The 27,930-nt window shown below is 45.9% G+C and overlaps 1 protein-coding gene across 1 annotated transcript in view; it reads right to left on the bottom strand.

The window, feature by feature from the left end:
- The window catches only part of MYO10 (myosin X), a 201,656-nt gene that overhangs the window by 58,220 nt on the left and 115,506 nt on the right, over window positions 1–27,930 (bottom strand). The window contains exons 11-19 of the mRNA XM_004583754.3: window positions 27,234–27,352; window positions 26,549–26,695; window positions 26,286–26,386; window positions 26,111–26,177; window positions 25,488–25,580; window positions 25,013–25,081; window positions 24,770–24,852; window positions 21,764–21,872; window positions 19,066–19,146 (exon numbers count right to left, since the gene is read on the bottom strand). Of these exons, the coding sequence (XP_004583811.3) occupies window positions 19,066–19,146; window positions 21,764–21,872; window positions 24,770–24,852; window positions 25,013–25,081; window positions 25,488–25,580; window positions 26,111–26,177; window positions 26,286–26,386; window positions 26,549–26,695; window positions 27,234–27,352 (869 nt within the window). The remainder of the gene's footprint in view (window positions 1–19,065; window positions 19,147–21,763; window positions 21,873–24,769; window positions 24,853–25,012; window positions 25,082–25,487; window positions 25,581–26,110; window positions 26,178–26,285; window positions 26,387–26,548; window positions 26,696–27,233; window positions 27,353–27,930) is intronic.

Below are 27,930 nucleotides of genomic sequence, written 5' to 3'. Positions count from 1 at the left end.
ACAGCCTGCTAACAACTGCTCACTCCAAAATGTCAGCCACGCCTGTGCAGAGAAACCCTGCCTTCATGGGAAGTGCAGGCAGCAGCAGGCAAAGGAGGGGCAGCGACCAGTGATACCACACTAGATGAGATGGACATGTCGAGAAAATCTAGCAACCCAGAAAAGCCGAGCAGAGAGAGGGGACTCTCAGGTACTCACCCGACCTAGCAGCGCCACACCAGAGCAGTGAGCGCCTCTGTGAGGAGCCAGGTGGCTGGAGAGGTGAGTGCAGTGCCTGAGGCCAAGCTACCTCCTGGGAACCAGTCAAGTGCCTGCTGTGGGGGTGGGGAGGAGGGGTCTGTGAGGTGCTGGGAAGGAGGGGTGGTGAGCTGGAACAAGAGGGCAGGCAGAGAAACTGCAGCCTGCCAGCAGACGGGCCAGCAGACGGGCATGGGTGTTAGAAGGGAGGAATTGGGAAGCCCCATCAGCTCTCTATCGCCCCCATTTCTTCTCCCTTTGTAACCTGTGTCCACAGATCTCACGTATGACTCAGGAGAGTCAAGGGCAAGATGTTCCCTGAGCAAGCACCGGAGCAGTTCGAACTCCCTGCACAGCAGCCCCTTAATGACAGTTTCTTCGGAAGAGTCTCAGCCCTTGGGAAGTATAAAGAGTCACACAAAACAAACCAAAGAAGTCAACCTTCACACTGACAAAAATCATCTATTTTAAATTTTCCTTCTTTGATTTTCTGAGATTATCAGGTTATTTTGCAATCGCATTTCACCTCTTGCCAATTTCTGCTTTGTTCATGCTTTTTGTTTATTTCAAACCACACCTCATATATTAAGGCCACATATCCTTTATTACATTACAAACTTTTCCCTATTTGGGGCCCGGCGGCGTGGCCTAGCTGCGAAAGTCCTCCTCGCCTTGAATGCCCCGGGATCCCATACGGGCGCAGGTTCTAATCCCCGCAGCTCCACTTCCCATCCAGATCCCTGCTTGTGGCCTGGGAAAGCAGTCGAGGACGGCCCAATGCTTTGGGACCCTGCACCCACGTGGGAGACCCAGAAGAGGTTCCTGGTTCCCGGCTTCGGATTGGCACATACCGGCCCGTTGCGGCTCACTTGGGGAGTGAATCATCGGACGGAAGATCTTCCTCTCTGTCTCTCCTCCTCTGTGTATATCTGACTTTCCAATAAAATATAAATAAATCTTTTGAAAAATGCATACACCTATGTGAAACTACGCTTTCTAAAGACCAGCAACAAATAGGGAGAAATTTTTTTTAAAGATTTATTTATTTTATTACAAAGTCAGATATACAGAGAGGAGGAAAGAGCAGAAGATCTTTCATCTGATGATTCACTCCCCAAGTGACCACCAAGGGCAGAGATGAGTTGATCCGAAGCCAGGAGCCTCTTCTGGGTCTCCCACATGGGTGCAGGGTCCCAAGGCTTTAGGCCATTCTCCATTGCTTTCCCAGGCCACAAGCAGGGAGCTGGATGGGAAGTGGGGCTGCCGGGATTAGAACCGGCGCCCATATGGGATCCCAGCGTATGCAAGGTGAGGACTTTAGATGTTAGGTTACCGCTCCGGGCTCAAGAAGCAGCATTTATAAAAAGTATAGCCAGGGACAGAATTCCAAAGCCATAAAAGCAAGTACAGGAATATTACAAGTTAAAAAAAAACAAAACAGTAAGCTCTAAAATTAAGGCAGACTATAATCTTGATTAAAAAAAAAAAAGTGGTAGCCAGTGTGTGGTGTAGTACGTTAAGATTCTGCTTGTAACATTTTAGCACTGGTTCAAACCCCAGCCTCACCACTTCTGATCCAACTCCCCTTGCTCACATGCCTGGGAAGGCAGTAGAAGATGGCCCAAGTGGTTGGGGCCCTACTTCCCATGCGGGAGAATGGGACAGAGTTCCTGGCTCCTGGTTTCAAGCTGGCCTAGACCTAGCATTTGTGGCCCTTTGGGAGAGTAAACTAGCAGGCAGATGCTCACTGGTTCTCTCTCCATCCCAACATCTCCCATCTCCAGTTGCTCTGCCTTTCAAACTAAAACACAAAAAAAGAAGAAAAAAAGAATATAGAACAAATTGTAAAGCAGACTGAGTGAGGATATTGCAGCTGATGGTAACTTAAAGTATTTTCCACACTGCTTTGCAATCATCTATAAAACCTCCCTATTGGGGACGGGTGGAGGCAGCAGCTGCTTGGCCACTGTGATGGGGTTTTCATTCTTGTGCTTTCTAGGATGTTCTTTGCTGTCAAGGAAAGGGCTGGCATTGTGTGAGGAGTTAGACTGGGTGGTAGGCAGTTAGGGTATTCTGGGTCCCCAAGTCATTTTTCTTCTCAAATATAAAAGGGAATTTTCCCACCATGTTTTAAATTCACCAGAGCAGTCTCTTCCAAGGGACAAGGGTGCTATTAGCATATCAATCCCCCACCTGAAGCACCAGCCATTACCTCCGGCCAATGTGTGGGAGGGTCTCAGGCCTATCTCCTTATCATTGAAAGGAGGGCAGGAAGTAATATGCAGATGCCGAAGGCCTGGAATATCCTGTCTAGCACCTCTCTGGTCTTTTTTGTCTCAAAGGCAGATACCTGGAGACCAGGAAATTCCTTTGTCCTTGGAAAACCCCCTCTTTGAACTAAAGCTTAAAAGGGTCCCAACACCCCCCATCCACGGGTCTTTTCAATCTCAGAACCCCCTCTCGTCACTAGGACGGGAGTCTCCTTTCTTAGCTTTTCTAATAAATCTTACTTTAAAACTAAACTGTGTCCGCATGAAAATTCTTCCTTCCTGCGAGACAAGAATTCAGGCTGCTGCAGTATTCGGGGTTGAAAAACCCTACAACAGCATGACAAAGGTACGAGGAAACTCCGCCGAGATGGAGTCAGGGGAATGTGAAGGAGGCAAGAGAACCTTCTAAGCAGCTGAGAGGAAACCTGGAGTGAGTGGAGACCAAGGGGTTTGGTACTTAGCTGGCAGCCCCTACTCCAGATGCTGCACTCTGGTTTCCAGCCCCACACCCAGCCCTCTGTTCCTCCTTGGTTATCTACCCCTCCAATCCCAGCCCAACCCCAAGCCCTGGGCTGATGGGAAAGGGCTGGGGATTTGGCAATGGGGTCTCTGTACAGCTGCTGGGTAAGCAGCGTGAATCTTAGATCAAAGTTACCGGCAGAAACCACACAGGGAGGGTTTGCCTAGGAACATTTTAAGGCAGTGTTTACCCCTGTTGGGGACAAATTCAATGGTCCACAAGTGTTAGACACACTGTTGCGGGGCTGGGATGTGGCTGCCACTCTGACTGGAGGAGTCAAAGTAAAAACGTAGAGTGACAGGGCCAAGGTTATTCCTACAGAGACCCCGTTGGCAGCTGGCACCTCGCAAGTGAGAATCCAGTAGGACAAGGGGGAGGGTCCTCTCACTGCATCATCTTCCCACACATATCCTTTGACAGCCACAGGTTTTCATCTCAAAGAGTGAAATCTGAGTGTTTTGTATGCCTCCATTTTTGCCAACAGTAGTGCGGTTCTAGGAGTTGGGGTCACATATGTACGTCACACACAGATGTGGGGCGGGGATGAGAAAACCAAACTGTTGTCTGAAGGGAGAGAGGGACAGAGAGGTGACATACATATCTACCTTCCTTAGGAGGTATAAGTTCTTAGCAGGTTGCCTACTCTCAAAAATTGATGCCAAAACCAAAGCATTGCTATACTTGCTTTTCTATAGCCCCCTCATCTATCTAGGCACCTGCATATCAGACAAGCAACCCAAGTGCCACATTATTTCTTCCTTTTAAATGTAAGTCAATTTCATACGAAAGGCCACCTTGGAGCTGGAAACGCAGACACCCTCCAAGGGCAAGTTTAGCAACTGGACGTCCAGGGACTTGCCATTCCCGCGTCTGCTCGATACAGATCAGCGTTTCAGGCACTCTGGAGCTCTTTCTTGGGGAGCTCTGCTGGGGACGGTGGAGGAGGGGAGTGGGAATAAGAGAATCTCAACAAAGTGGGCCTCCTCAGGTTTCTCCAGACCGACGGCGAAATCCCGCAAGAGTGTGCTTGTGCGAAACAAGCGCACAATACTCAACACCTACTTCTCAGCACTCTTCCATGCTAGCATGCAACACACTCATAATGCAATTTATTAAGACATTATTCTCATGCAGATTTTTTGAGCCATTGCTATAAAACACAAAGTGGAGAAAAGCTCTATGAATATGGTGCACAAGCTTTCCATTAAGTAATCTGCGATAAGAAACAAACAATAGACACCATACGTATCCATCTTCTACTTGTTAGTGAAATACTTGGCCTTATCAATGCCTTTATGTGAAGATAAGTGGGCTGCAGCCCTCATTTTCATAGTTAGTAGTTCACAATCATCCAAGCACTCAAAATCAGCCTTACCCACTGGTTACCAACTAAACCTTTCTGGTGCCCCCTTCCTGTCCAGTCTCTGCAAAATTTTAAACTTGAACAACTGTTGCAAGGCACATGAGCATTTCAGTAGCGCCAATAAGACAAAAAGCCTACCTTGGGTTGCTTTCCCCTGCTCAGTTTTTGTCCGTTGTAAATGGTTGCATCTTTGGCAGTCTGGGCTGAGCTGGCTGACACAAAAACTGGCTTGTTTTGGCTTGCTGCCGTTCCGGGCCTTTTATGTGGTGTCTTAGGCTGTGCTTGCTTAATTCATTCCTGAATCTATTCAAAGAAAGTCCAGCCTGGCATGAAGATATTTTTGACTGCAGGAGTGGTACACCTTACATCACCAACAAACGCGGAATGCATTTGACGGCACCAAGATTCTTGCTTTTCAAAGATCTTTAAAAACTCGCTCCAACCAACTCATGCATTTTAGCTGTGATGGGACAGTCCAGCCCGGGAACCGGCATGTTTCGCTCTCCTTGAGCCTCCTGCCTGTTTTTTTTTTTTATCCTGGTCTTTTCAGGCAGCACTGCTGAATGGTTGCCATGACAACCTGATAAACAGGCCTGAAGAGACCACCAAGGGGGTGTGCTAGGGCTGTTCCATCTAGGGAAAGCAATGGCTGCCTTAATGCTTTCCAGAGTACAATTTCATTGCAAGGTAAGACTGCCTTTGGGCAGGTCTTCGGAGTGAGACAGTATCCAGAGTGAAAAGAAGAGGCTGCATGGCACGCCGCAGGTGTTGGGATAAGGTACAGTTGTGACAACACCCCAGAGCAGTGGGCAGCTGGCACTTCATTTTGATACAATTTCTTAGCAACTCCATCATTGCCAGTGTCTTTCCTTGGCTAAGTTCCGAACCTAGCTAACTGCGGCTATCTGCTCCTGTAAACAGGCTCACTAGCTGACTGGCTTACAGTGTGGGCTGAAATTTAAGTTAAAGTCGATTGGATGATTACTGAAAAACACCTGACTCGGGCTTGGGGCAATGGCCTAGAGGCTAATCCTTGCCTTGCATCTGCTGGGATCTCACGTGGGGGCCATCCAGCTCCCTATTACTGGCCTGGGAAACCAATAGAGGATGGCCCAAAGCCTTCGGACCCTGCCCTGCATGGGAGACCCAGAAGCAGCTCCTGGATTTGGATCAGCTCAGCTCCAGTCATTGGATGTAAGTGAACCAGTGGATGGAAGCTCTTTCTCTATCGCCTCCTCTCTGTAAATCTGCGTTTCCCTGCAAAATACATAAATCTTTGAAAGACTCCTCTTCACATCCCACATTTGTGTCTGGTGTGATTGCTCGTGCTCTCCACAAGTGTGTGAGAAGGGCCAGTGCCAAGGACAGGAAGAAGGATCAGTCCTTGGACCCTCCTCTGCTGCCTTCCCAGCCCGTCAGCAGGGAGCTGGATGGGAAGGGGAGCAGCTGGACATGAATAGACACGACCACGTGGGAAACCTGGAAGAAGCATCTGGCTCCTGATTTTGGTCTAGTTCAGGTCTGGCCATTGCAGCCATTTAGGGAACAAATCAGCGGATGAGCAATTTCTCTCTCGCTCTTTATAACTCTTTCAAACACATTCTGAAGATAATTTTTAAAAAACCAGCATCATTCACATTTTATCTTGTGCCACAGAAACTTCATTGCTAACACTTCACTGGTTGTCTAGGAAATCAGAAACTATCTCATTCTTATAAATATCACCTGACATTTTGGTAAACGTTTGTGCATTTACCAAAATTCAAGGATGTTTGAGGTGTTCTGGTGCAATGATGTCCTGTTTGGAATCCACCTGCATTCCATATTGTCGTGCCGGATTCACGTCCTGGCTCTTTTGTCCTTCCAGTGGTCTTGCTAACGCACCGTGGGAGTGCAAGTGACGGCTCGGGTCAGGATTCCCTGACGAGGCCTGGAGATACGGAAGGAGCTGGAGGCTCCAGTTTTGCCTGACTCAGCGCTGGCCGTAGTGGTCATCTGGGAATGGACCAGCAGGTGGAAGATCTCTCCCTCCCCTCCATCCTGATCTGCCTTTCAAAGAAGTACTCTTAAAAATCAAAACAACAACAACCAAAAAGAAAAAAAAAACCCACAAAAACTTCAAAGAGAAAGTGGAACAAGTGAGCGCAGAATCCTATGTAAACTGTGACCTTTGACCATATGGTAACATCATTAATTTGTTAATTAGAACAAATGTATCACACAAATACAGGATGTTAATACAAAATCCCAGTAAATTTAAATACTTTCTAAACTTATGAATATATTCATTTTTTTTCCCATTTTCCTTAAAAAGGCAGACCATACATGGAGGGATCTTTCATCTGTTAGTTCACTTCCCTAATGCTCGTAACAGCAAGGGCTGGGTCAGACCAAAACTTGGCACTCCATGCAGGCTTCCTACGTGGGCAGCAGTGACCTAACAGGCTGCTCTCTGCTCCTCCAGAGCGAAGCTGCGCATCTGCAGGAACCTGGATCAGGAGCAGAGCAGCGGGGGTTCGAGCCTTCATCCTGACACGGGATGTGGGACTGCAAGTGACAAGGTAACTAAAGTACCGAGCACCATCTGCTACTGATTTTAACAGCTGGGGCTGGCATTGCGGCACTGCAGATTGCTACCTGCAACATCAGCATACCATGGGAATACCGGTTCGAGCCCCAGCTGCTCCACTTCTGATCTAGCTGCCTACAAACACGCAGCAGGAGACAGCCAATGTGCTCAGGCTGCTGTCACCCACATGGGAGACCCAGATCAAGCTCCAGGCTACTGGCTTCTGCCTGGCTCAGCCTAGGCTGCTGTAGTCATTTAGGGAGCTAAGAGATCAAAGATCTTTCTGTCTCTCCCTCTTTAAAACTCTGCCCAAATACATACATAAATAAATGGACATAGGCTCCGTAACACTGCGGAGAGTCTCGCAAGCCACGCAGAAGGCAGCCAAAGGAAACAGAAGCAAGCCAGATGCAAACAGCCAGAGTGGGCAGAGCTGAGTGTGTCTACAGCTGGGAGTCAGGAGCTTCTTCTGCATCTCCCACATGCGTGCAGTGGCCCAAGCCCCCGGGCCGTCCTCTGCTGCTCTCCCTGACCATTAGCTGGATTAGAAGCGGAGGAGTCCCGACACAAACCGGCCCCTAAAGAGGATGCTGGTACCACAGGACGAGGATTAGCACACTGTGCCATCACACCAGCCCTGCGGGTTGGCTTCCGGCCCAGCTCCCTGCTAACATGCCCATGAGACAGCAGGAGATGGCTCATACCCGGGGGTCCCTGCAATCCCCACGGGAGATCCAGATGGAACTGCTGGGTCCTGGCTTTCCCCTCTCCTGGTTCTGGCTGTTTGTGGGCATTTGAATAGAGTGAATCAGTGAATGGAGGACCTCTCTGTTTCCCTCTGCCTTGTAAGCAGATGCAAAAGTAAAATTAAAATAGAGGGGGAAAAAAACCCATTCTGATAAGATTGCTCTCAGGAGGCTGTATATTGGATGGGGAAAATACTCTAAGAACCTCAACAATATTTGACATTCTCACAGAAATGAGTACCTCACATTCTCAATGTAACTGTGAATGGCCACATGAAGGCCAGTGAGTGAAATATGCAGCTACCCTTCTGTGCAAAAGTAAATACATAAACAAACAGCAAGGACTTAGGAAAGAAAAGGCCACAAGCTGCCTTAGACGTGGGCAGGAGTCTTCCCTCCCCAAGGGCTATCTAGCAACAAGGAGGATTTCCCTTTGTGTGACACTAAAATGAGATAACTGGACCCCATTTCATTCATTCTTACGACCTGGACCTGGGCAGTGGCTCAGCCTCGCTGCGGGCCAGGCAGCCACAGCCACGCAGCCCGATGCCTGCACGCACGTTACCGCCCTCACAGCTTTCCCATCATCCGTGTAAGTTAGCGACAGCATGGGAAGCTGCTCACTCTGCCCTGGACAACACTCTGCACTTACAGGTGCATCCTTGACACAGAAAGTTACACTATCTGCTACGTCTCTCTATATACATCCCAACAGACACATCAGGGATGAGCCCAAAGGGAAAATATGCCCACAATAACATAAATCAACTAGCATGTAACTGGTGGCCAATGAGAACCAAAGATGTTCCTCGAACAGTTATCATTGGCAAGGTAAACACTTGGATACCACAAACAATGTGCCTTTCTTTTTTAGAGATTATTTTTCTTACTGGAAAGGCAGATCAGGCTTACGAAGAGAAGGACAGAGAAAGATCTTCCATATGCTGGTTCAATCCCCAGTGACCACAATGGGCAAAGCTAAGCCTATCCAAAGCCAGAAGCCAGGAGCTTCTTCTGGGCCATCTACACGGTTTCAGTGTCCCAAGGCTTTGAGCCATCCCCTGGCTCATTTCCCAGGGCATAAAGCAGAAAACTAGATGAAGATGGAACAGCTGGAACACAATCCATCACTCACATGTATCTCGGCTGTTTGCAAGGTGAAGATTAACCCAGGGAGTCATTGCTCAGGGCACAATAATGTGCTTTTCTGAGCAATCAACATTTACCAGGCCACTGGTAAATGAACACTGAGGCCAAGGATGGGTCAAATCCCCTTGTAGGGAGTATCAGTTCCCCCTTTTGGAGAAGGCCTGACTGCAGCTTCATGGGCACTGTTAGATCAAGGTGCAGCTGCCAAGACAGTGCAGGCTTCTGGTTCTCTGGTAAGTACCACCAGGGCACCTGCTCCTTCATGAAAAGGCCCAGGTTCAAGTCCTGACTTCCCCTGCTCTGCATTCCAGCTCCTTGCAACCTGCCTGGCCTGGGTTCCTGGCTCCTGGCTGTGGGCCTGGCAGCCTTGCTGCTGTGGACATCTGGCGCATGGACCAGCAGATAGGAGAGCTTTCATTCCTCCTGCTGCTGCTTCCCACCTCACAATCAGGTCACCCCAGCCCAAGGCCCAGGCAGGACAGTGAGGGCAGGCAGCCGGGCGTGCAGGCGCTTCCCTAGTGAGTAGTCAGGGAGGCTCCTGTAGGGGTGGCTGTGGCCTCTGCAGACAGGCGGTTCTCAGCCCAGGAGCAGGCTTCTGATATTTATCTGTCTGTTCCCCTCCTTCAATCTGTCCTGAACCTCCTCGGGCCTTTTCTGAGGAATGTTAATGAGAGACTGTTCTGAGTAGAATTTATTTGCTAAAATACCAGGCAGAGAGAGATCACAGACTGCGGGCAACCCTGGGGGAGATTCTGAGGTGGCCAGGCAGGTTTTCTCTCATTCTCCCTGAGTGGCTGGGGCACTCTGGGTCAGCCAGTGCTACTGCTGAAGCAAATCAGTAGAGAAAAATGTTCAAAGGCCATGTCACCTTTGTGACTATGAAAATCCTCAATGTGGTGTTCGATTCCATCTGGCAGCGCTCTCCCAGGCTGAGCAGGGTGCTGTTCTATGGGCTGCATAACCAGATGCCTGCAGTGCTGAAGGACCCAGTCATGCGTCTGAAGAGCCTGGAAGTTTTCTGCCCTATAGGATAAATGCTTGCTAGAATAGTTAAATTGGCTGCAACAAGTTGAACTATTGGCTAGAAAATCTTGAACTGTGAGAACTTTGTAAGAGGACCTCTTACCTAAATTAAATTGAACCTATGAGTGGCGTGCCTAAGTTAAATTGAACCTATCTGTGGCCGCCTAAATTTTAATCTGATTACAGTGAGGGAAAGTTTCTCTAGATTAATTTTCTCAGCAAGCAGGACGGCCGAAAGTCTCCGGAGGATAGGGAGTCGGCAGCTGACATTACAGGGTCTGGGCGGACGCGTAATTCGGCCCTGTTGGCTGGGGCTTCCTTGGTGACGACCGGGCCCCCACGGCTGACTTCCCTGGGTCCAAGTGCCTGACCTGAGGGACTGTGGGCTCTCCCTGGTTCCGAGGTGGACGAACCAGCCTGCCTGGGTTCCGAGTCCGATGAGTTCGGAGGCAGCCTTCTAACTGGGCGTCAGGTTCGATAAGGCTTCTGCCTGCAGAGTCTGATGGGGAAGGCGGCCTCCTAGCTGGGTTCCGGATTCGAGGGATAGGTTGGTTATTCCAAGCTCGAGAGGGAAGAGCCAGTGTCCAGGTGCCAGGTCAGAGGGACCGGTTTGTGTATGTGTAGCCTAAGTTCCGAATCCGAGTGGTTGAAAGGTGTCCTTTCCACCTGAGTTCCGGGTTCGAGAGGCTGTTGTCCCTGTCCTGCAGCCCTGTTAAAGCTTTCTCCAGGTGATTTTGGGTTTGGAGTCTGAAAACTCCCTCTGCTTCCTGGTGTTGCAGGTCGGCCTCAGCTTGGCTTTTAGGCATTGATATGCATATGTAGCAGGACCTGCCCAGAGACAGCCTTTCGCCATCCAACCACCCCCCTGCTGGGGAAAGGCCTGGGATAATTTAACTCTTTATAGTCTGGCTTTAGTTCCCTCTTTTTAGAGTTCCTATGCTAAATCAAGGTGTTTTGTGTTACAGCATCTGACTTCAGGAATAAACTTTAGGTGTTTTGTAATGCTTTCTGCTCCTTTTTAATTTTGAAACTTAATGTGGCTTCTAGTGTTCCAACATTGATCAAACCTGGCCTACTTGGTAGCATGCTCAGTTAAATGTACATTTAACCAACTTATTTGAATCTCTATCTCACAATGTTATGAAGTTATGCCAAGTTGGTTGCTACTTACGTTCTATTAAAGTGATGGATATTTACATGGTTGCAGAGAATGCATATTGATGTGTATGTTTATTAGTCAAAATGTTTTTTAATCACAAAATTGATTCAGGATGTAAGTTATCTGTGTTCTTATTTACCAAGCATTGTTTCTGAGACTTTGTCTTACAGGAAGACAACAAATTCCTAAAAGAATGTGTGGTGAAATTGTCTATATTGTGTAAATTTTCTAAGTGTTTAACCTTTAAAGCAACAGAACTGAAATTGAAGTTTGATGCCTTGTCAGAGAACAACAGCGTTTTAACATCTCCTTTTCAGTTATTCTCATCTTATTGATGACTAACCCTGCTAACTAGGTTCAGTAAATTCTTCTGGCAGCGGAACTGGAGTTCTTCCATTCCCCTGACTTGAATGAAACAGAAGATAAGAAGATGCTTCAGGCCCTAAAGGGAGGGGCGTACTTGGAGCCTGGCCTTCGACTTTGTCCCTGCCATTGTGTTGCTTATCTGCCTTAATTCAAGAAAGAGGAGGTTCCCAAGTTTGCTGGAAGGTGGTAACTGCTTCTGGTTCTAAAGTGGGTTTGCATTTTAAAATGTTTTCATGGATTGGCTATATTTGAAAGATAACTGAAGATTGCCTGAAACAATTGTGTTTAAAATCTAACCTGCTTTTATTTAGAAAATGTAGAGACAGAGAATTGGCAGATGAAGGATGATTGCAAGCCTGAGAATGTGTTCTTGGTGAGAAGGTTATAAAGGGAGAATTATGAAAAAGAACATTGCTGTTAAAATATTTTGTCCTACAGGAGTATGGCTATCATAAGATGCAAAAGGAAAGGTGAAGCAAAATACTTAAAGGTTTAAGCATGTTAAGAAAGAGGTAAAAAAAAAAAAGTCATGAAATTTCAGAAATGAATCTGACTATAATTTTTAAGATTGCTACAACATTGTTTAAGTATTTCACATTAACATCTAATGTATGCTGACATTTAAATTTGTTGCAAAATGCCTTTGAAGTGGACATCTATGGAAGTGCTCCTGAATATCTGACCATGGAAGTTTCAAGTTTTGAGGACTGTTAATGGAAACAAATTGGTAACTTTGTCAATTGTATATCCAGCCTCATTTCAATAAGCTCTGTTGTTATTCCAACCTTTGAATTTGTTAAATTCTTAGAAGTAATGTGATGATATTATGCACTAATTCCTGTGTTTAAGGTTATATCTGCCTTTGGTGATTGACCAAAGAAATACACATTTCGTGTCTCAGAAAGGTAACTTAATTGTATTTGTTAAATTCTCATGGTTTAAAAGAGCTGCATTTTTCAAGAAATATTTGTGTTGTCATTTTATAAGTGATAAAAAAAATTCTGATCTGCTACTGTTTGAATGAATCTGATCCGTTACTGTTTGAATCAACCTGACTCTTCTGATTTTTGGAATTCCTAGATGGGCCCCTAGGAATCTCAAAATCATAAGAATATTTGTCAAAGATTGCATCTTTTGGTTGGTAAAGATAATTGTGTAGAAAAATTTGGTTACAAAAATGACTTTAGGAAGCCTTGTCTACAAGGAGCCAGGATTAGTTGCAATCCTGCCAGGAAAGCTCCAGAAATGATTGATGTAAAAATTTACATGAGAGGAACTCCCTCATCCTAAGTTTTAAATAACAGATCAAAGAGGTACTTTCACCCCCAAGTAGGGGAACTGACAGACTAAGAAAAAAAGAATCTGCTAGAGAAACAAATTGTTTGTTGGTATACTCCCTCTTGTTATTATGTAAATTCCTCAAACCTTCCCTCCTGATGTCTAAGTGACCATCTGGTTGTGGTGTTATCTGTCATAATGGTTACGCCCCCAGGTCTAAAAAGTGCAAGAGTGTGCAAAATTCTACAGGTGCACAGCTGGTTTCACAGTGCTATCTAAATGTGACAAGCTATGTCATCTATTTTAATTTGCTTATAGATGAAAATGCTCATGAATGAGAATTGTTAAGCTAAATCCTTTTGAAAATAATGTATGGATGCACAATTAAGCTCTTGGAGAGTCATGTCTGTTTCTGTTTTCTCAGGACCTACGAAGTCTGTTCAGCTATATAGTTCTGCATGCATTCAAATGGACTTACTGCTAAGGGCACAGTTTCAAAACACCATAGGATGCCAAATCCTCATAAACTAGGTGGTAAAATGCATGGCTATATGTATGAAAGTGTTCCATGATAACTCAGATGTCAGGTAATGCAAATGCTCCAACATGGGAAACGATTCTTACAGCAGACTCATAGACTATCTTGAGTAGCACTCAGTGGCCTCAGAATCAACCCAAAGGCATTCTGGTCTGACAGAAGAGCCAGCAAGAGAGCAAGCATATCAGGTGTGGAATGCCAGGACACTGCTGCAAAGAGTGTCCCTCTGTGAAGGACCTCTGTGGTCCATACCCCTGTGCAAAGAAGCAGCCATCGAAGATGGTTGTGCTCTTCTCTCAATGGAGGAGAGAACTTCCACTTTGTGTGTGGCCTTGTCTAATGCCCCGTGGGGTTGTTGTGGATTCAAGAAGCTTCTACAGCCTAAGCATCGTGTGTCAGGAGCCTCAGGTGATCACTGACGTCACACATAAGAGTGCTAATTTATTAAATTCATTAGAGTCACTGTGTACTGACTTCCCATGCAGGACCTGTAACTTCAGAGTTATACTAGAAAGATATATTATTAATATTCATAGATTTCTCTAAGTAGTGTCTTGTGGATCTAAAAAGCCTTATTAACAAGAAGAGCTTGAAATACAGTGGCTACCAGTGGCCTATAAGTTAGTTGGCCTATGACTACTCAACCAGTGCCACAACTAAGCCTTCCTAGGGTAGGACACCCTGAGTGCTCTGAAGCAGAACTCATGACTTCCTCACTTGCCAAACTGTTTGGAATCTGTTTGCTCTCCTTCTTAAGATTCTTGTATTCTTGAACTGCAAGTACATAGCTTGTTAGACTATAACCAGTATATTGCTTACTTCTGCCTTAAAGTGTATAAAGTTCTGTAAACTCTTGTCAGAATACTACAAGCTACTGAGTTATTGTAAATGAAAGCCTGTTTAAATCTCTTGCCATCAATAGCATGATTAGTAGGTCTTGCAACAGAATGCTTTCAGTGCTGTGCTTTATACGTGTCATCCCGAAACTCTTAGGGCTTGCAACAATTGGTAAAGTATAATTGTTTTAGAAAAATCTAACACTTGCCTGTTCCCTACTGTTGGATTTGCCAATTTTCAGGAAAAGAACTCTGCCAAGTATATAAAGGGAATCTGAATGGCCTTTGTCTCAGGGAGCCATGGTCACGGGCTTCCCTTCCCCATGCAGCAGACAGACCTGGAGTTAAAGGCTGCGGAGGAAAATGGGCATGAAGGAGATGAGGAAGAGGCCTTTTTGGACTCTGTTTGGCATGGAAGCTGAAATGAGGGTCACCTCGACCCTTCTTTGGAGTAATGTGAGTTTGTGCCCCTCATTAGTGCTATGGTGGTCTCACAACCTGAGAGGGGCCCCACCAGAGTTTTGCCATGCATTCCAGGTTTGATGGAGGCAAACTCCACCTCCCTCTGATTACTTTGGTGGACATCACCTACCTAGATATAAAACTACTGTTGCATTTTCAAATGTCAAATGCAATAATTTCCAAGAAGTCAGCTTGCATTTACCTGTCCTGTGATGGACTTATATCCTAATGCTGCATGCTAATCCTTGCATTGTTACTTTGCCTTCTGATTGATCTAGGTCAACTATTTATGCAGCTCAGGGGGAGTTTCATGTGTTCCACTGAAATATTATTTGCTGAAACAAAGGTTAAAACCTAACAATTCTTTTGCATCTAAGCTCTAGAACTCAAGTATTCAAACTAAAGTTTCTAACTGAACTCACGACCTACTAAGTTGGAAAAAATTATAATTATGTTATGTTTTGATATCTAGACTTCAACAAAGAAGGGCCTTTCAAGTGCCAGGCTGTACATCGAACACCTGATGACTTCTGCCTTCTATCGGGAACCTTTAGATAGACCCCCCCAACTGCTGCTGTTACTCAACTGCGCCCCCCTGTCAGCAGGAAGTAGTCAAGAGCGGACGACGACGTCCCCTTTCCCTAAACTGTTGGGGTCTAGTCCTCTGTCTAGAAATATAGGAGCCAGATAGGATGATAGGCAGTTAGGGTCTCCGGTTCCTGACAGAACTGTGTTGTATACATGTAACATCTTAACACTAAAAAAATTTTTAAATGTCAGTATTTTCAACAAGGCTTGTACATTGTTAATTGTATTACTAAGTGTGTTATTGAATCAAAGATTTGATTAGTTACTAGAAAGAGGGGGGAATGAAGAGCCTGGAAGTTTTCTGCCCTTTGTGATCCCGCCTTGATGGCTTGGCTGGGGGCTGTGTGGATTCTAGGCCTGACACCCAGCAGGACACCTGGCAGGTCACATAGGCAGACCACTCCTCAGGAAGGAGGTACCTGGTGTTTGATAAGATCCACTACCCTATAGCTCATCGATTTGTACTTTTTGAAAGTCGCTAGTTTCAAACCCACCAATAGAAGCCTGCTAGATCATGACTGTATAATTAATAGCCTGAAATGTATAAAAACTGGGGAGCTTGGGCTCTCGGGGTCTTTTCCTTTCTCTCTCTCTGGCTCACGGGCTTGCTGCGGATCCTGCAACGGCTGCCCCTCCCCCGCCCGGCCATGCTGGGCTGGGGGAGGTGGCTGGGAGACCTAGGTTAGTTCGAATAAACCACTTTTATGCCTTAGCACCGGCTTCAGACTTGATGATTATCTGGGGATTTCAGAAACCGGCACAACACGTCTACTACACAACACTCAGGCTTAGGGAAGGCCAAGGGCCGCTCACACACACACACACACACACACACACGAAATGAGCCCACGCATTGATAGAGTTGGCTGACGTGTGGTCCAGCATTTGCTAGCAGTTTCTCCCTCTGCACCTGCTTTTTAAAACAAGACACAAAATTCCATGGAACAACACCACCACCACCACAATGGGAGGAACCCCAAATTTACAAGTAGCTTCCAAAACAAAATCCCACAAGGAATCTCTAGATTCCTTCCAGCCCAAAAGCCCTGCCGGGGATCCCAACACTGGCTGAGGACAGCCTGTCCTGGCGGCCGTGGTCAGGGAGGCCGCTGTGAGGCTTGCCAAGGATGCTAAAAAGCACAAAAGCAGCTACTTTTATCTGCAGATAGAGGCCACAAATCGCACAGCTGCCGCTTGTACGCCAGATCAGAAACCCTGCCCAATGGCCATGATCCCGGGTATGCACAATGCAACAGGTACTCACCCCCAGATGTCAAGGGGATCCCCCAAGCCCTCAAGGCAAACAGAATGAAGAAAATGAGGTGACGAGAGCGCTGCACCCTCTCCCTCCAAGCAAGAAGTACATACACATTTATCTTGGGGAAAGGGAAGGCATGAATCTTTGCCATAAAATTTCTAGAACAATCTATCTTGGAACTAAAGCAGTAATTTCATAAGAGAAACTCCAAATAAGGGTTACTTACATAACTTTCATAGAACAGCACCAGTGGTAACAGACAATGGAATTTTTTTTAAAAGATTTTATTTTATTTTTGTTGGAAAGTCAAATACACGGAGAGGAGGAGAGACAAAGAAGATCTTCTATCTGATGATTCACTCCCCAAGTGGCTACAACGGCCAGAGCTGAGCCAATCTGAAACCAGGAGTCAGGAGCTTTTTTCCAGGTGTCCCATGTGGGTGCAGAGTCCCAAGGCTTTGGGCCATCCTCGACTGCCCTCCCAGGCCACACACAGGGAGCTGGATGGGAAGTGGGGCCGCCGGAATACGAACTGGCACTCATATGAGATCTCAGCATGTGCAAGGTGAGAACTTTAGCCACTAGGCTACCACGCCAGGCCCAGTCCCATGGAATTAGAACAAAGGTAGTGGGGTCCTAAACTGCTACTTCCCTATTCTAACTAGCTTTGTGACACTCACACATCACACCTGTACCTAAACTCTCTCGAGCCCAAACCATTGAGCCCACCCAAACCCTTGCTTCCTGGCACCTTTAGCATGGCACCAAGACATCTTCCACACTCCTTATGGCCCATCTCTTGGTGTGCTGGAAATGTGCCTCTCTGCAGGCAGGAGGTCTCAGGGGCCAAGAGCCAACACAAATGGGAACAGGAGGTAGAGTTGGCACATTTTTAAAAACGCAAAAAGCAAGGCAATTAGGCACAATCAAATCTCGGCATGGAAACATAAACATCAAAAAGACGCAATTTCTTTAATATTGGGGCTGCTCAAGCATTTTCCAGCAAGCCTAACTTACAAAACTAATAGAATTCCAAGGAAAAGTAAACTCTAGGCCATCCATGGAAGAGCAGCAGAACTGGGTGTTTCACACTCAAGGTTCGGTGCTCATAGAGCCATGCCAGGTTGGTTCCTCTGTCATGGCATCTCAGCCACCAAGCCTGCCCAAGTGCATGGTCACTTTCCACAGCACAGCGATGAGCTGGGCGGCAGGCAGGGAGGGCTTCCCGGTAACCAGGGCTCATCAGAAACTGTGAGATACGTCCCAGCATCCCAGACGGTAAGTTGCAAATAACATACATTTGAAGCTTGAAATTCAGTGTCACACTTTCTATAGCATAAATAAATAAATAAATAAATGAATAAATGGGGAGGAATGTTGACCAGGCTCACAAAGCCAGAACCACACAGGCCATTTCCATTGTGTTGGGAACACTGCCCACTTGGGGTAACAACACAGCACGTGGACAATAAAGCCAGTTATGAGAAGGACTACTCTGCTACCAAAATCTATCCCACATACAGAACACTGTATTATTTATGTTGCCATTCTCTGTAATAACTAAAAGCATTTAAATATAAATTCAAGTTTGAAGGTGAGTTGCTATTTTAAACTGCCGGAATGCTGCCCATCAAGACATCATAGACCCTCCACATAAGAACAGTCTCGGCCACTTCACATCATACAGAATCTCACACCTCACTCCAATTAGGTAACAAGCTGAACAGTTCAGAAAGAGACCTCTAGAATTCTACACTGTATTTCTTACAAGTATACATCTTTACCAGAAATGAGGAATCGCCCTGATGTGAAACCAAAGGCAACTGGTTCGACAATATAAAAACCACAGACAGCACCGCCAAGCCAGCAGACGAGAACCCCAATCTCTGAGGGGCAGTTCCCGGATATCTCAGCCAAACCCACATGAGGACGGCATCCACCTGCTTACCACAAGGCAGGCTTCGAATCACTGATGAGTGGGGGTTTGTTCTAGAGAAGGTCTCCTTGTTACAGGCTGGTTTACTGGGTCAACATCAGCTTATTTCATCACAAACATTTCAAGGCAACCTAACACCTTGGGCTGTGGACTCAGCAGCTGTCAGTAGTTTACAACACCACATTTTCTTTGTTCAGTAGCATCTCCTTTTTAAATTTACACTGATGCTAATTTGACAACAACATTTAAAAGCTGAAACTACGTAACCAGATACTAGCATTTAGGACAATCTTCACTGTGGCTTCTCATTAGTCACAATCAAATAGCTAAAGTACTTAAAATACAGCACTACTAAGTTACAGTCCCATGATATTCAACCAATGAAGAGTAAGAGAAGAAAGCTGAAAGAAATCAACTGTAACAAAAAAGCACACCAAATAGTTCTTTGCAACTGGTATATCATGTTCTTGGTCCCAAGAATTTAAAACCAAACATTAAAAAAAAGGACAGTGAAGGCTTCCCAATGTTTCTTCATAAAACACATCTCCCTCAAGGTTTACACCATCAGCTGAAGCTCATCACCTGAAGTTCAGGGGCAAAAGGGGGCTTGCCATGGACGGTCAGGTTATACTAATGCTCTGTCCGTTGCTGGCCATTTAAAACAAAAGCACTTTTGGAGACTCCAGAAGCGTAAGGAGGCACCCCGGGAGGCTGCATCCTTGACAACTGGATCTCAAGGTCTGCGTCTAGACTCTCAGAAATCTTACCTTCTGCATGTTTGGCTTGATACAGCGAACAAAGAAAGGATTGGAGGAGCTGAGCGTTGCCATCAAAGAATGCAGTGAGTCCTGTCAAAAGGAAAGAGGACATGCTGAATGGGTCTTAGTGCGACATGTCTGCAAACTTCTCAGCACAAGAACTGATCAGAAGCAAGAATAAAAAAACAAACAGTATCTGTCATCCTAATATAAAACAATGCAAAATGACAATGAATTGTCATTGCAATTATTTCATGGTATAAAAACTCTCTCAATCTCTCCTTTGAAATAGAGCCATTTTAAAACAGTCAATCCACAAAGCAAAAGAAACCTAGGATGTGTCAATGTCCTGTGCAGAAAAAAGGCCTCAGTGTCTGTCCACTGTAACTGTTGTCCCTAACTCGGTGTCTCCATCACACAGCCAGCACCAATGTGTAAGCACACCCTTGGAGCCACCATGACTCACTCTGGACTCCCAATCACCAGGTTACAGACATCAAGTCAATCTATACTACTGCTTCTGTGACTTAAAAATACGTTTTATTATGAAGGGTTTTCAAAACCATTATCATTATTATTCACCAGAGCAGACAGATGTAGTTAATGTCTGCATCTTTACTCCACCTGAGCCCTGTCTCCAGGGGTACTACGCCCACCTCCTAGTGCAAGGTAAATCCCAGACACCACATGATTATATTATTATTATTTAAAGATTTGTTTATTTTTGTTTGAAAGACAGATTCCCAGAAAGAGGAGATAGACAGAGAGAGAGAGATCTTCCAATTGCTGCTCTGCTCCCTAGATGGCAATGACAGCCAGAGCTGGGCCAGACCAAAGCCAAGAAGTGGGAGCCTTTTCTCGGTTACCTGATGGGAGTAAGGCCCCGAGGCCTTGGGCCATCCTCTGCTGCTTTCCCAGGCACATCAGCAGGGAGCTGGGTCAGAAGTGGAGCATCTCGGACTCAAACTCTACTGATGCTGCAGAGAATCATGCCCCACACTGGCCCCAGATTTCAGAGTTTTCAAGTGGTTTATTTCTCTGATCAGAATCCAAATATGGTCCCATCACTGTAGCTGGCTGACATACATGTCTTTCCAACTACTGTGCGGCCCCTCTATTTCTGTCTGCCTGTGTTTTCTGCTCAGTTTTGCTGTTTAGAACAACGTGGTTGTCGACAACCCTACGCGGATGACTCACTCGCTGCTCAGGAAGCTCTGGGATTGCTGGGGGGAACAAAGCTCCTCTGCTGTCTGCCCTGCCTGCTCTAAACACCAGCTCAGCTCTCCCCTGCTGCTTGCCCAACAGACCCCACCAGGGGCAGGCCCTGCATCCCAGCCTTTGGGTCCTTTCTCCTGCCCTCACCCCACCTTAAAAGCCTACCTAAGCCCTTCCTGTTTCTGCCACTCTGTGTCCAAGTTAGGTCTCAAACGTCTCCAAGCCCTCCAAGGCAACTCCAGGAAAAAGTGACTTTCCTGGCCAAAGAAAAACCGAGCACTTCCACTGAGACTACTGGCACTGCTTTGAGGGTCAGCTATACCTCCTTTTCATTAGAATCCCATGCCAGTCCACTGAGAGGCTGAACAGATCACCTCAGTATTCCTGTCTCTGAAATGGGGACATCACCCACATGTGCAGCACTACGTGTGAAGAGTAAGACAGCATACTGACAATGATTAGCCCCCTGACTGGCACATAGGAAGTACACAATAAAGGGAAACTGAATGTTCCATCACATGGGTGAGCCTGCCCCGTGCACTGCACTTGCCAGGACTGCAAACTCTGTGGGTCTATCTTGCCTCATCTCCTCTGTTAGACAACAGCTGTCACCCAGCACACAGCCTGGGAACCTACTGAAGGACCAACTAAAGACAGCCTCACAGGGGTCTGACATGGTGTATAGCAAGTTAATTCCACTTGGGGCGCCTCATCCCAAATGGGTGCTGATTCGTGTCCCCGTTACTTCATTTCCAATCCAGCTCCATGTTTGTGGCCTGGAAAAGCAATGGAGGACGGCCCAAAGCCTTGGGATCCTGCACCCGCGTGGGAGATCTAGAAGAAGCTCCCAGCTTTGCACCTGCCCAGCTCTGGCCACTGCAGTCATTCTGGGAGTGAACCCTAGCAGGTGAAGGATCTCTTTGTGTAACTCCGAATTTCAAGTAAAAGAAACGAATGTTAAAAAACACAGCTTCGCCAGAGCGAATGTAACCAATGTGTTGATGGACACATTTCCATTTCCTCTTCACAGTAAGATCAGGAAATTGCCTTCATTTGTTCTACCTCCAAACATACTTAAAATGAAATGAAATTTATTCTCTCTGAATTCTAAACATCTGAGTAAGGTAACTGACATTAATTATATTTATTTACCCAAATGTTCATTATTCCTATTTGGAAAAAATATAGCCTATTTCCACACAGGCCTTGAAATATGAACTGGATTAATCACAGGTGGGCAAACAGACCTTTGGTAAAAAGAATTTTTATTTCACACGCTTGGAATAAGTAGCTATTTCCCATTTAATAATAATTTTAAAAAAAGATCTACATGTTTTCCCTTGACTGAGAAAAAAAAGTGCTATCTTAAGACCACAATGGAAAGAAAAACGAAATTCAATATTCTCAGTTAACTCACATATCCACACCACCTTTCTCAATTCTTAAAATCACTGTAATAACCAACCCACCAAATCTAGTGGTGGAGACCAACCTTGAACTGGGAGCTGACTGTGGGCCGTCGATGCTTGCTTCCACACTTCAAGGTGTCCTGGTTGTTGCGGCTTGAAACGTGTTCAAATAGGTCATAGATGAAGTCGAATCTGCGTGAAGGAACAGCAGGAAGATTGTGGGCCTCAAACACATGATGATACTGTGCCGTGTTACTCTAATTACGGGGCCTTTTCCCACCAATAATTAAAAGTAATACACCAAGGCCTGGCAAAGCTAAGAGAGCTTCCAATTTCAAACCAGTCACTGCCAAAGAGCTCTAGGCACTAACAAAAAATGAGCCAGCCTTTAGAGTCTTGCAGAGGAGGGTGGCCTTGGCAGGGACCCAGGGTGGCACCCCACTGAGGAGCACTGCTCTTTCCAGGGTACCCCAAGCCCCAGGAGCCACAGCTTCCAGCCTGCAGAAGGCAGGTATTCCTTTTGCCCATTTTCCAAGGTTGCAAAGACCCAGCAACCTGCAGTGAGGCAGAGGAGGGTTCAAAATTTGCCTGCACCCTCTCCCAGCTGTGCCCCTAGGGCAAGACGGCTTCATCTCTTACCAGGCCCCGTGTCTCCCCATCGCCCCCCATGGAAAATGGGGATAACTTTAGAGTTTATGCCCTACTCCCTGAATGAAAAGGAAATGAGAACACCGATGCCCAAGGCTGACATCGGGGAACTTGGCACACTGCTGGTGGGGATGCCAGCTGTTACTAAGGAGCTCTGTGAGACTCGCCACCTCTATGACGAAAGTCAGGAAGAGGCTTCCCAGGGGCCTTTTGTCTTCCCTGCATGGAGAGCTTTATGGGCCACAAAGCTGTGAAGAAGGGTGGCTTCACTGTCACATGTCCGCACTCATTCGGCAGCAGCACCAGTGCCTTTTCCGCTGGTTTCCCACTTTGATCCAACCCCACAGCCTTCGGTTTGAGGGTGCTTGTTAAGGATGCTCCCTCTCTTTTTCAGGCTCTCTAAATGTGCTTTGAGCGCTCTTGGGAAAAGCTCTGGTGCACCGACAGGTCACAGATGTCAAAGGTGAAAGATCAGGGGGCCACCAAAGAGCCTTAGCCACTCGGCCCACAGGGGAACGTGTGGCTGAAGGATACACTTCCTTGGCCCATCCAGGTGCTTCAAGCTAGCAGTGCCAGGTGAACCCACCTTGCTTGTTTCACTAGAACAAATTCCCTCTACTCATGATCCACACATTAATTTAAATCTAACAAATATGAAACTGCTTCAGTGGGTAACATGTTATGCTACCTTTAAAATATCATTTTTACAGGTCTGAAAATTCATCTGAAGGTAAAATTAACTGACACTGCTAGAAACAGTAAACCTTCACATGGAAGAGTTGAAACCACAAAGATCACACACATCAAATGCTGAGCTCCTAAGTTGATGTTTCTGATTGGTTCCTTGAGCGCGAATTTAGGAGCCAGTGCTGTGGCAAAGCAAGTGAAGCCACTGCCTGTAGCACTGCCATCCCATCTGGGTGCCCACTGCTCCTTAACTACTCCACTTCTGATCCAGCTCCCTGCTAATGCTCCTGGGAAAGCGGCAGAACACATACTGAGGCCCTGGGACCTACGTGGGATACCCAGAAGCAGCTCCAGCTGCTGTGGCAATTTTGGGGAGTGAACCACTGCATGGAAGGTCTTTCTCTAACTCTGTACTTCAAATAAATAAAATAAATCCTGGGTCCGGCACAGTAGCCTAGCAGCTAAAGTCCTTGCCTTGCACATTCCAGGATCCCATATGGGCACTGGTTCTAATCCCACGGGTCCTGCTTCCCAACCAGCTCCCTGCTTGTGGCCTGGGAAAGCAGTTCAGGACAGCCCAATGCCTTGGGACCCTTGCACCCACGTGGGAGATCTGGAGGAAGCTCCTGGCTCCTGGCTTTGGATTGGCTCTGTTCGGCCATTGTAGCCACTTGGGGAATGAATCAGTGGATGGAAGATCTTTCTTTCTCCTTGTTTCTGTATATCTGACTTTCCAATAAAAATACATAAAACTGAAAAAAAAAAAAAAAAACCTTAAAGAAAGAGCGAGCAAGCCAGTCCGTCACAATTCTTAGCTGTCTGAGTAACACAGTGGCCACCTGACCGTCTCATTTCTATTGGAGCTTTTTAACACTTGTGCCACTTCCTTTCTTGATGATAAAGATTTATTTGTGTTATAAATTTAAACTGGACTCAACACATGTACTTTAAACCTTTGACACAAGGATATTTTTCCCAATCCTTTCTCAAAAGGCTTCCTAAGGACAGAAAGCTTCCTCATACATTCTATACAAATAGCTAAACTAATCATGGAAATTGCTATGTGCTGTCATTAAGTATTGACTTAATGGTATGAATTTACAATTCATGAATGTGTAATTCATTAATTTTGGGTGAGTTCACATTTGTTTATTTTTCTGGATAGCCCTTACACTAGACACATGTGGCTCCTCTAAAACCAAGGCAGCCATTCACTTGGCATGGGCTCCACGGTCGCCATGAGCTGGCAGCTTAGCTGGTTAAGAGCCCAGGCTCTTGTGCCAGGCAGACCTGAGAGCAATTAGGCCCTGCAGGTCTCTGGTCCCCACTTAGCCACACCACACCTTGGTTTCCTCATCTGCATGTTGGGCTCAGTAAGAGTCCCTAACTCATAGCTCTGGAACCTAGAACTCCCTTAGCCGGCTGTCAAGGATACTGCTATTATTTTACCTCTTGAGATATTTTATTGGGAAAATACTGCCTAGAAACTTGTGTTACAATCATAAATGAAATGCATTTATGCAAATTTTATTTTTTATCCATTTTTCATTCGATGTGAAAGGCAGAGAGATGGAGCATGACCGAGAGATGGGTCTCCCATGCAGTGGTTCACTTGCCCAGAAACAGCCCCATGAGGCCAGGCCAGCACCAGGAGCCAGGAACTCCTCTGGGGCTCCAACCAGCTGCCTCCCAGGGTAACTGACTCCATTCTGGTTTGTTTGCTCCTGACTTTGGGGAGGAGGAGACAGATGTACCGGCTTTCTCTGAGCAGATTGAGAAGGTCATCTCTGAAGGTGTCCCTGTTCTTCTCCAAGATGCCTCGGACATCATACTGCACCTAGGTGTGGGAAGTAAGACAGGAAGGCTGATACAAGATAGTCGGTTCACGTTAGGGTCCCAAAGAGAAATCACGTCAATAAAGTTGTGATTAGCTTCTGAATCCTAACCTCCTCTGTGTACCAAGTGGGGAACATTCCAAGTGTCCAGAAGGTACTTACCTCTCCCGCATAGTGCTTCACTCCGAAATTGTTGACTGCGACTCTGGGCTTCACGTAAAAGTGGTTATTCTATTAAAAAAGAAAGCAATAATGTCTGATTTCATTCACTGATTCCTTTTGACTTCTGAGGAAAATTAACTGCCACAGACAGTGCAACAGCATCAAATCTCCCCACGTATCAATTTAAACATGATATAAGTTGTACTTATCAAAGCCATAAAACTCTTGACTGTATCATTAGAATTGGGTAACAATTTTTAGTTTTATATGCACAAAGAACTAAGGCATATTCTGACAAGCAGCTCAGAATACAACTTTGAGTTATTTCAACATAGCATCAGAAAGAGAGAAAAGTTTTAACTGGAGAAAAGTTAAACATGGGAAGTTGAGCCAACAGCGCTGAGACATCTTGTATGTGATCTTAATCCACAGATTGCTATTCAGACATAATGAGGAACAGGCGATTTTGACATACAGCATGCTGATTGTGTAACTTCTCCAGTAAGGTGCTGTCTGTGGCTTGAGGAAAATGGCTTTCTTCATTGATAAGAGCTAGGAGGCCAAGTTTCTAGAATAGGAAAGAAAATGGTTAAATGAACTGAGAAATGAATGTGTTTCTGTACAAACTATTCTAGAATTCTTTCCCTTTCTGTTCTCTATCAGTGGTTACTTGAGAAAAAAAAAGGAGGGGGATAATTTCTTAGAAAAATTTAATATTCATACTCTAGATATAAAACCCATTCCTTAGAATTCCAAGTGAATCCTTGGAAAAATGGAATCCGCTGCAATTCCATGGATGAAACTTTTACAACTGGCACATCTACTATTGACACTGGCAAGCTCTTCCTGCTTCCTAGGGAAGCCAATTCACACACTGTTGATTCTTGAGTGCTGAGCTCCATGAGACAATAGTTCTGAAGCAGCCAAGTATTTAGATTCAACCTTGCGCATTTACATTGACGTTTCCAAATGGCCCATTGTGTTTTAAACATTCACATCTTTGAAGTACATGTTCACACAGGTTGCTTTGTTCCCATAAATATGAATCAACCCAGCTGGGCACCCTAGGGACTACAGCCATTCTTCAGCATCCATTACCTTCTCAATCAAGTCCAGGCATTCTCCATTGTCCAACCAGTCAATATCTTCCCACACTAATCCCTCTCTGGAGAAAGATTTAAGAGTCACGTTAAATAAAAATATTCCCTCAAAATGATTTAATCTAGTTGGTTTTTCAAAACACTGTTAAAGTGGGAATCCTAAAAGTGCTTACCTGCTATATTCTAGCTGCTCTAAAGAAAAAATATGCTTATTGAAATATTCCTGAAGTTTCTCATTTGCATAGTTGATATTGAACTGCTCAAAGTGATTAACCTAAGAGGGGAAAAAAAACATTCAGCAAGTATCATTAGGATCCTCACTATTCCCTGTAAAGGTGAAGAAAAATCTGCACAGAAAACTGTTTGAAAACATTTTCTGCAGAATAGTTAACGAAATGGGTGGAGAACTCACAGGTCCCACTCTGTGGAAGCGTACCTCGAAATTTTCAAATCCAAAGATGTCAAGGATGCCAATGGACTTGAAGTCGTCTTTGCCTTTGATCCTGCTGTTGATCTTTCGGATCACCCACTCGAAGCAGCGTGCATAAAGTGCCATGGCCAAGGAGTCTCTGCTATCAATGGCCTGTGGGGGAGACCACAGCACCCGGTGAGGTGGGCTCCCAGGTGGGTGGGCCCACTCGGGCCCACCCTCAACCAGTCGGGAGACACACACCAGCCTGGGGAGGACCTAGGAAGTGTAAAGTCAGCCAGTATCACCTAGGAAGAGGTCTGCAGAAGGAATCAATTGGAGCTCACCTGACTTTATAGTAAGATACATTAAAAGCTCTTTTAAATGACAGCCTTCCGAGCTCCACTTTCTATTTTGAGATGTAAGTTATAAGCATGCCATGAATGGAATACGAAAACTCTCCTTTCAGAGGGAGAAACTGAGGCAGCAATAGTAAGTGGAAAGGTTCAAGACTCAAACTCTGGTAGCCTGCCTCACACTTGTCTTCTTGAAACATCATGCTACTTCTGTTTCCTGGGAGACAATCCACCAGCTCTGGACAGCTCACACTGATCGCGAGCAGAAGCAAAGGAAGGGCCGCCTACAGTTCCTGGCTGGAGCCAAAGCCCTGGATTTGAAGCCGCACGAGCGTCCTGCAGGACAGGGCGCGTACCTGCTGAACGCTGAGAGGCGTGAGGATCTCCTCTCCCCTGAGGAACATGGATCTCTGGGTCAGAGCATCCGTGAGCTGCGTCGGGTCCAGCCCTAGTAACTCTGCAGACCTGCCCAGAGCTGCAAGGCAACGATAAGGCATTACAAATCACTGTGCACCAAATGAGTTCGAAGCTGACGGATACACCATCACCCCTTACGGCCAAGAACACTCCAGCATCTCTTAGGCAGACTCTCTAGTGCACACCCCACACTGCTACGCTCCTCACCCCTTCATGAATTCTAGGTTAGCAGCACCAAAGAATTTAGTGCCAAGCAAAGCTTGGTCTCAAAACCCTGCAGGGTTCTCAAGACCTTGTCAGAGATACCTGGGCCCGGTGGCGTGGCCTAGTGGCTAAAGACTTTGTCAGAGATTCATGAACATTCTCCTTTAAAACACAGGTTGCACATTCCTATCCAAAATGCTTGAGATCAAACATGCTTCAGACTTTGGATTCTGCTTCGGATATTTGCTAATGCATCATGGAGCTTTCCTAGGGATGAGACTCAAGTCTAAACTTGCAATTCATTTACAGCTGCCCATACACACACTCTTTATTCAAACAGCCTAAAGGAAATTTCACTCAATATTTTTTACATGCCTGAATTTTGAGAAAGCAATTTTTCTTTTTTAATTTGAAAGACAGAACAACCAAGAG

This window comes from Ochotona princeps, chromosome 23 (genome assembly GCF_030435755.1).
Source record: "Ochotona princeps isolate mOchPri1 chromosome 23, mOchPri1.hap1, whole genome shotgun sequence".
Lineage (NCBI taxonomy): Eukaryota > Metazoa > Chordata > Mammalia > Lagomorpha > Ochotonidae > Ochotona > Ochotona princeps.
This window is presented reverse-complemented; position numbering and strand designations above follow the sequence as displayed.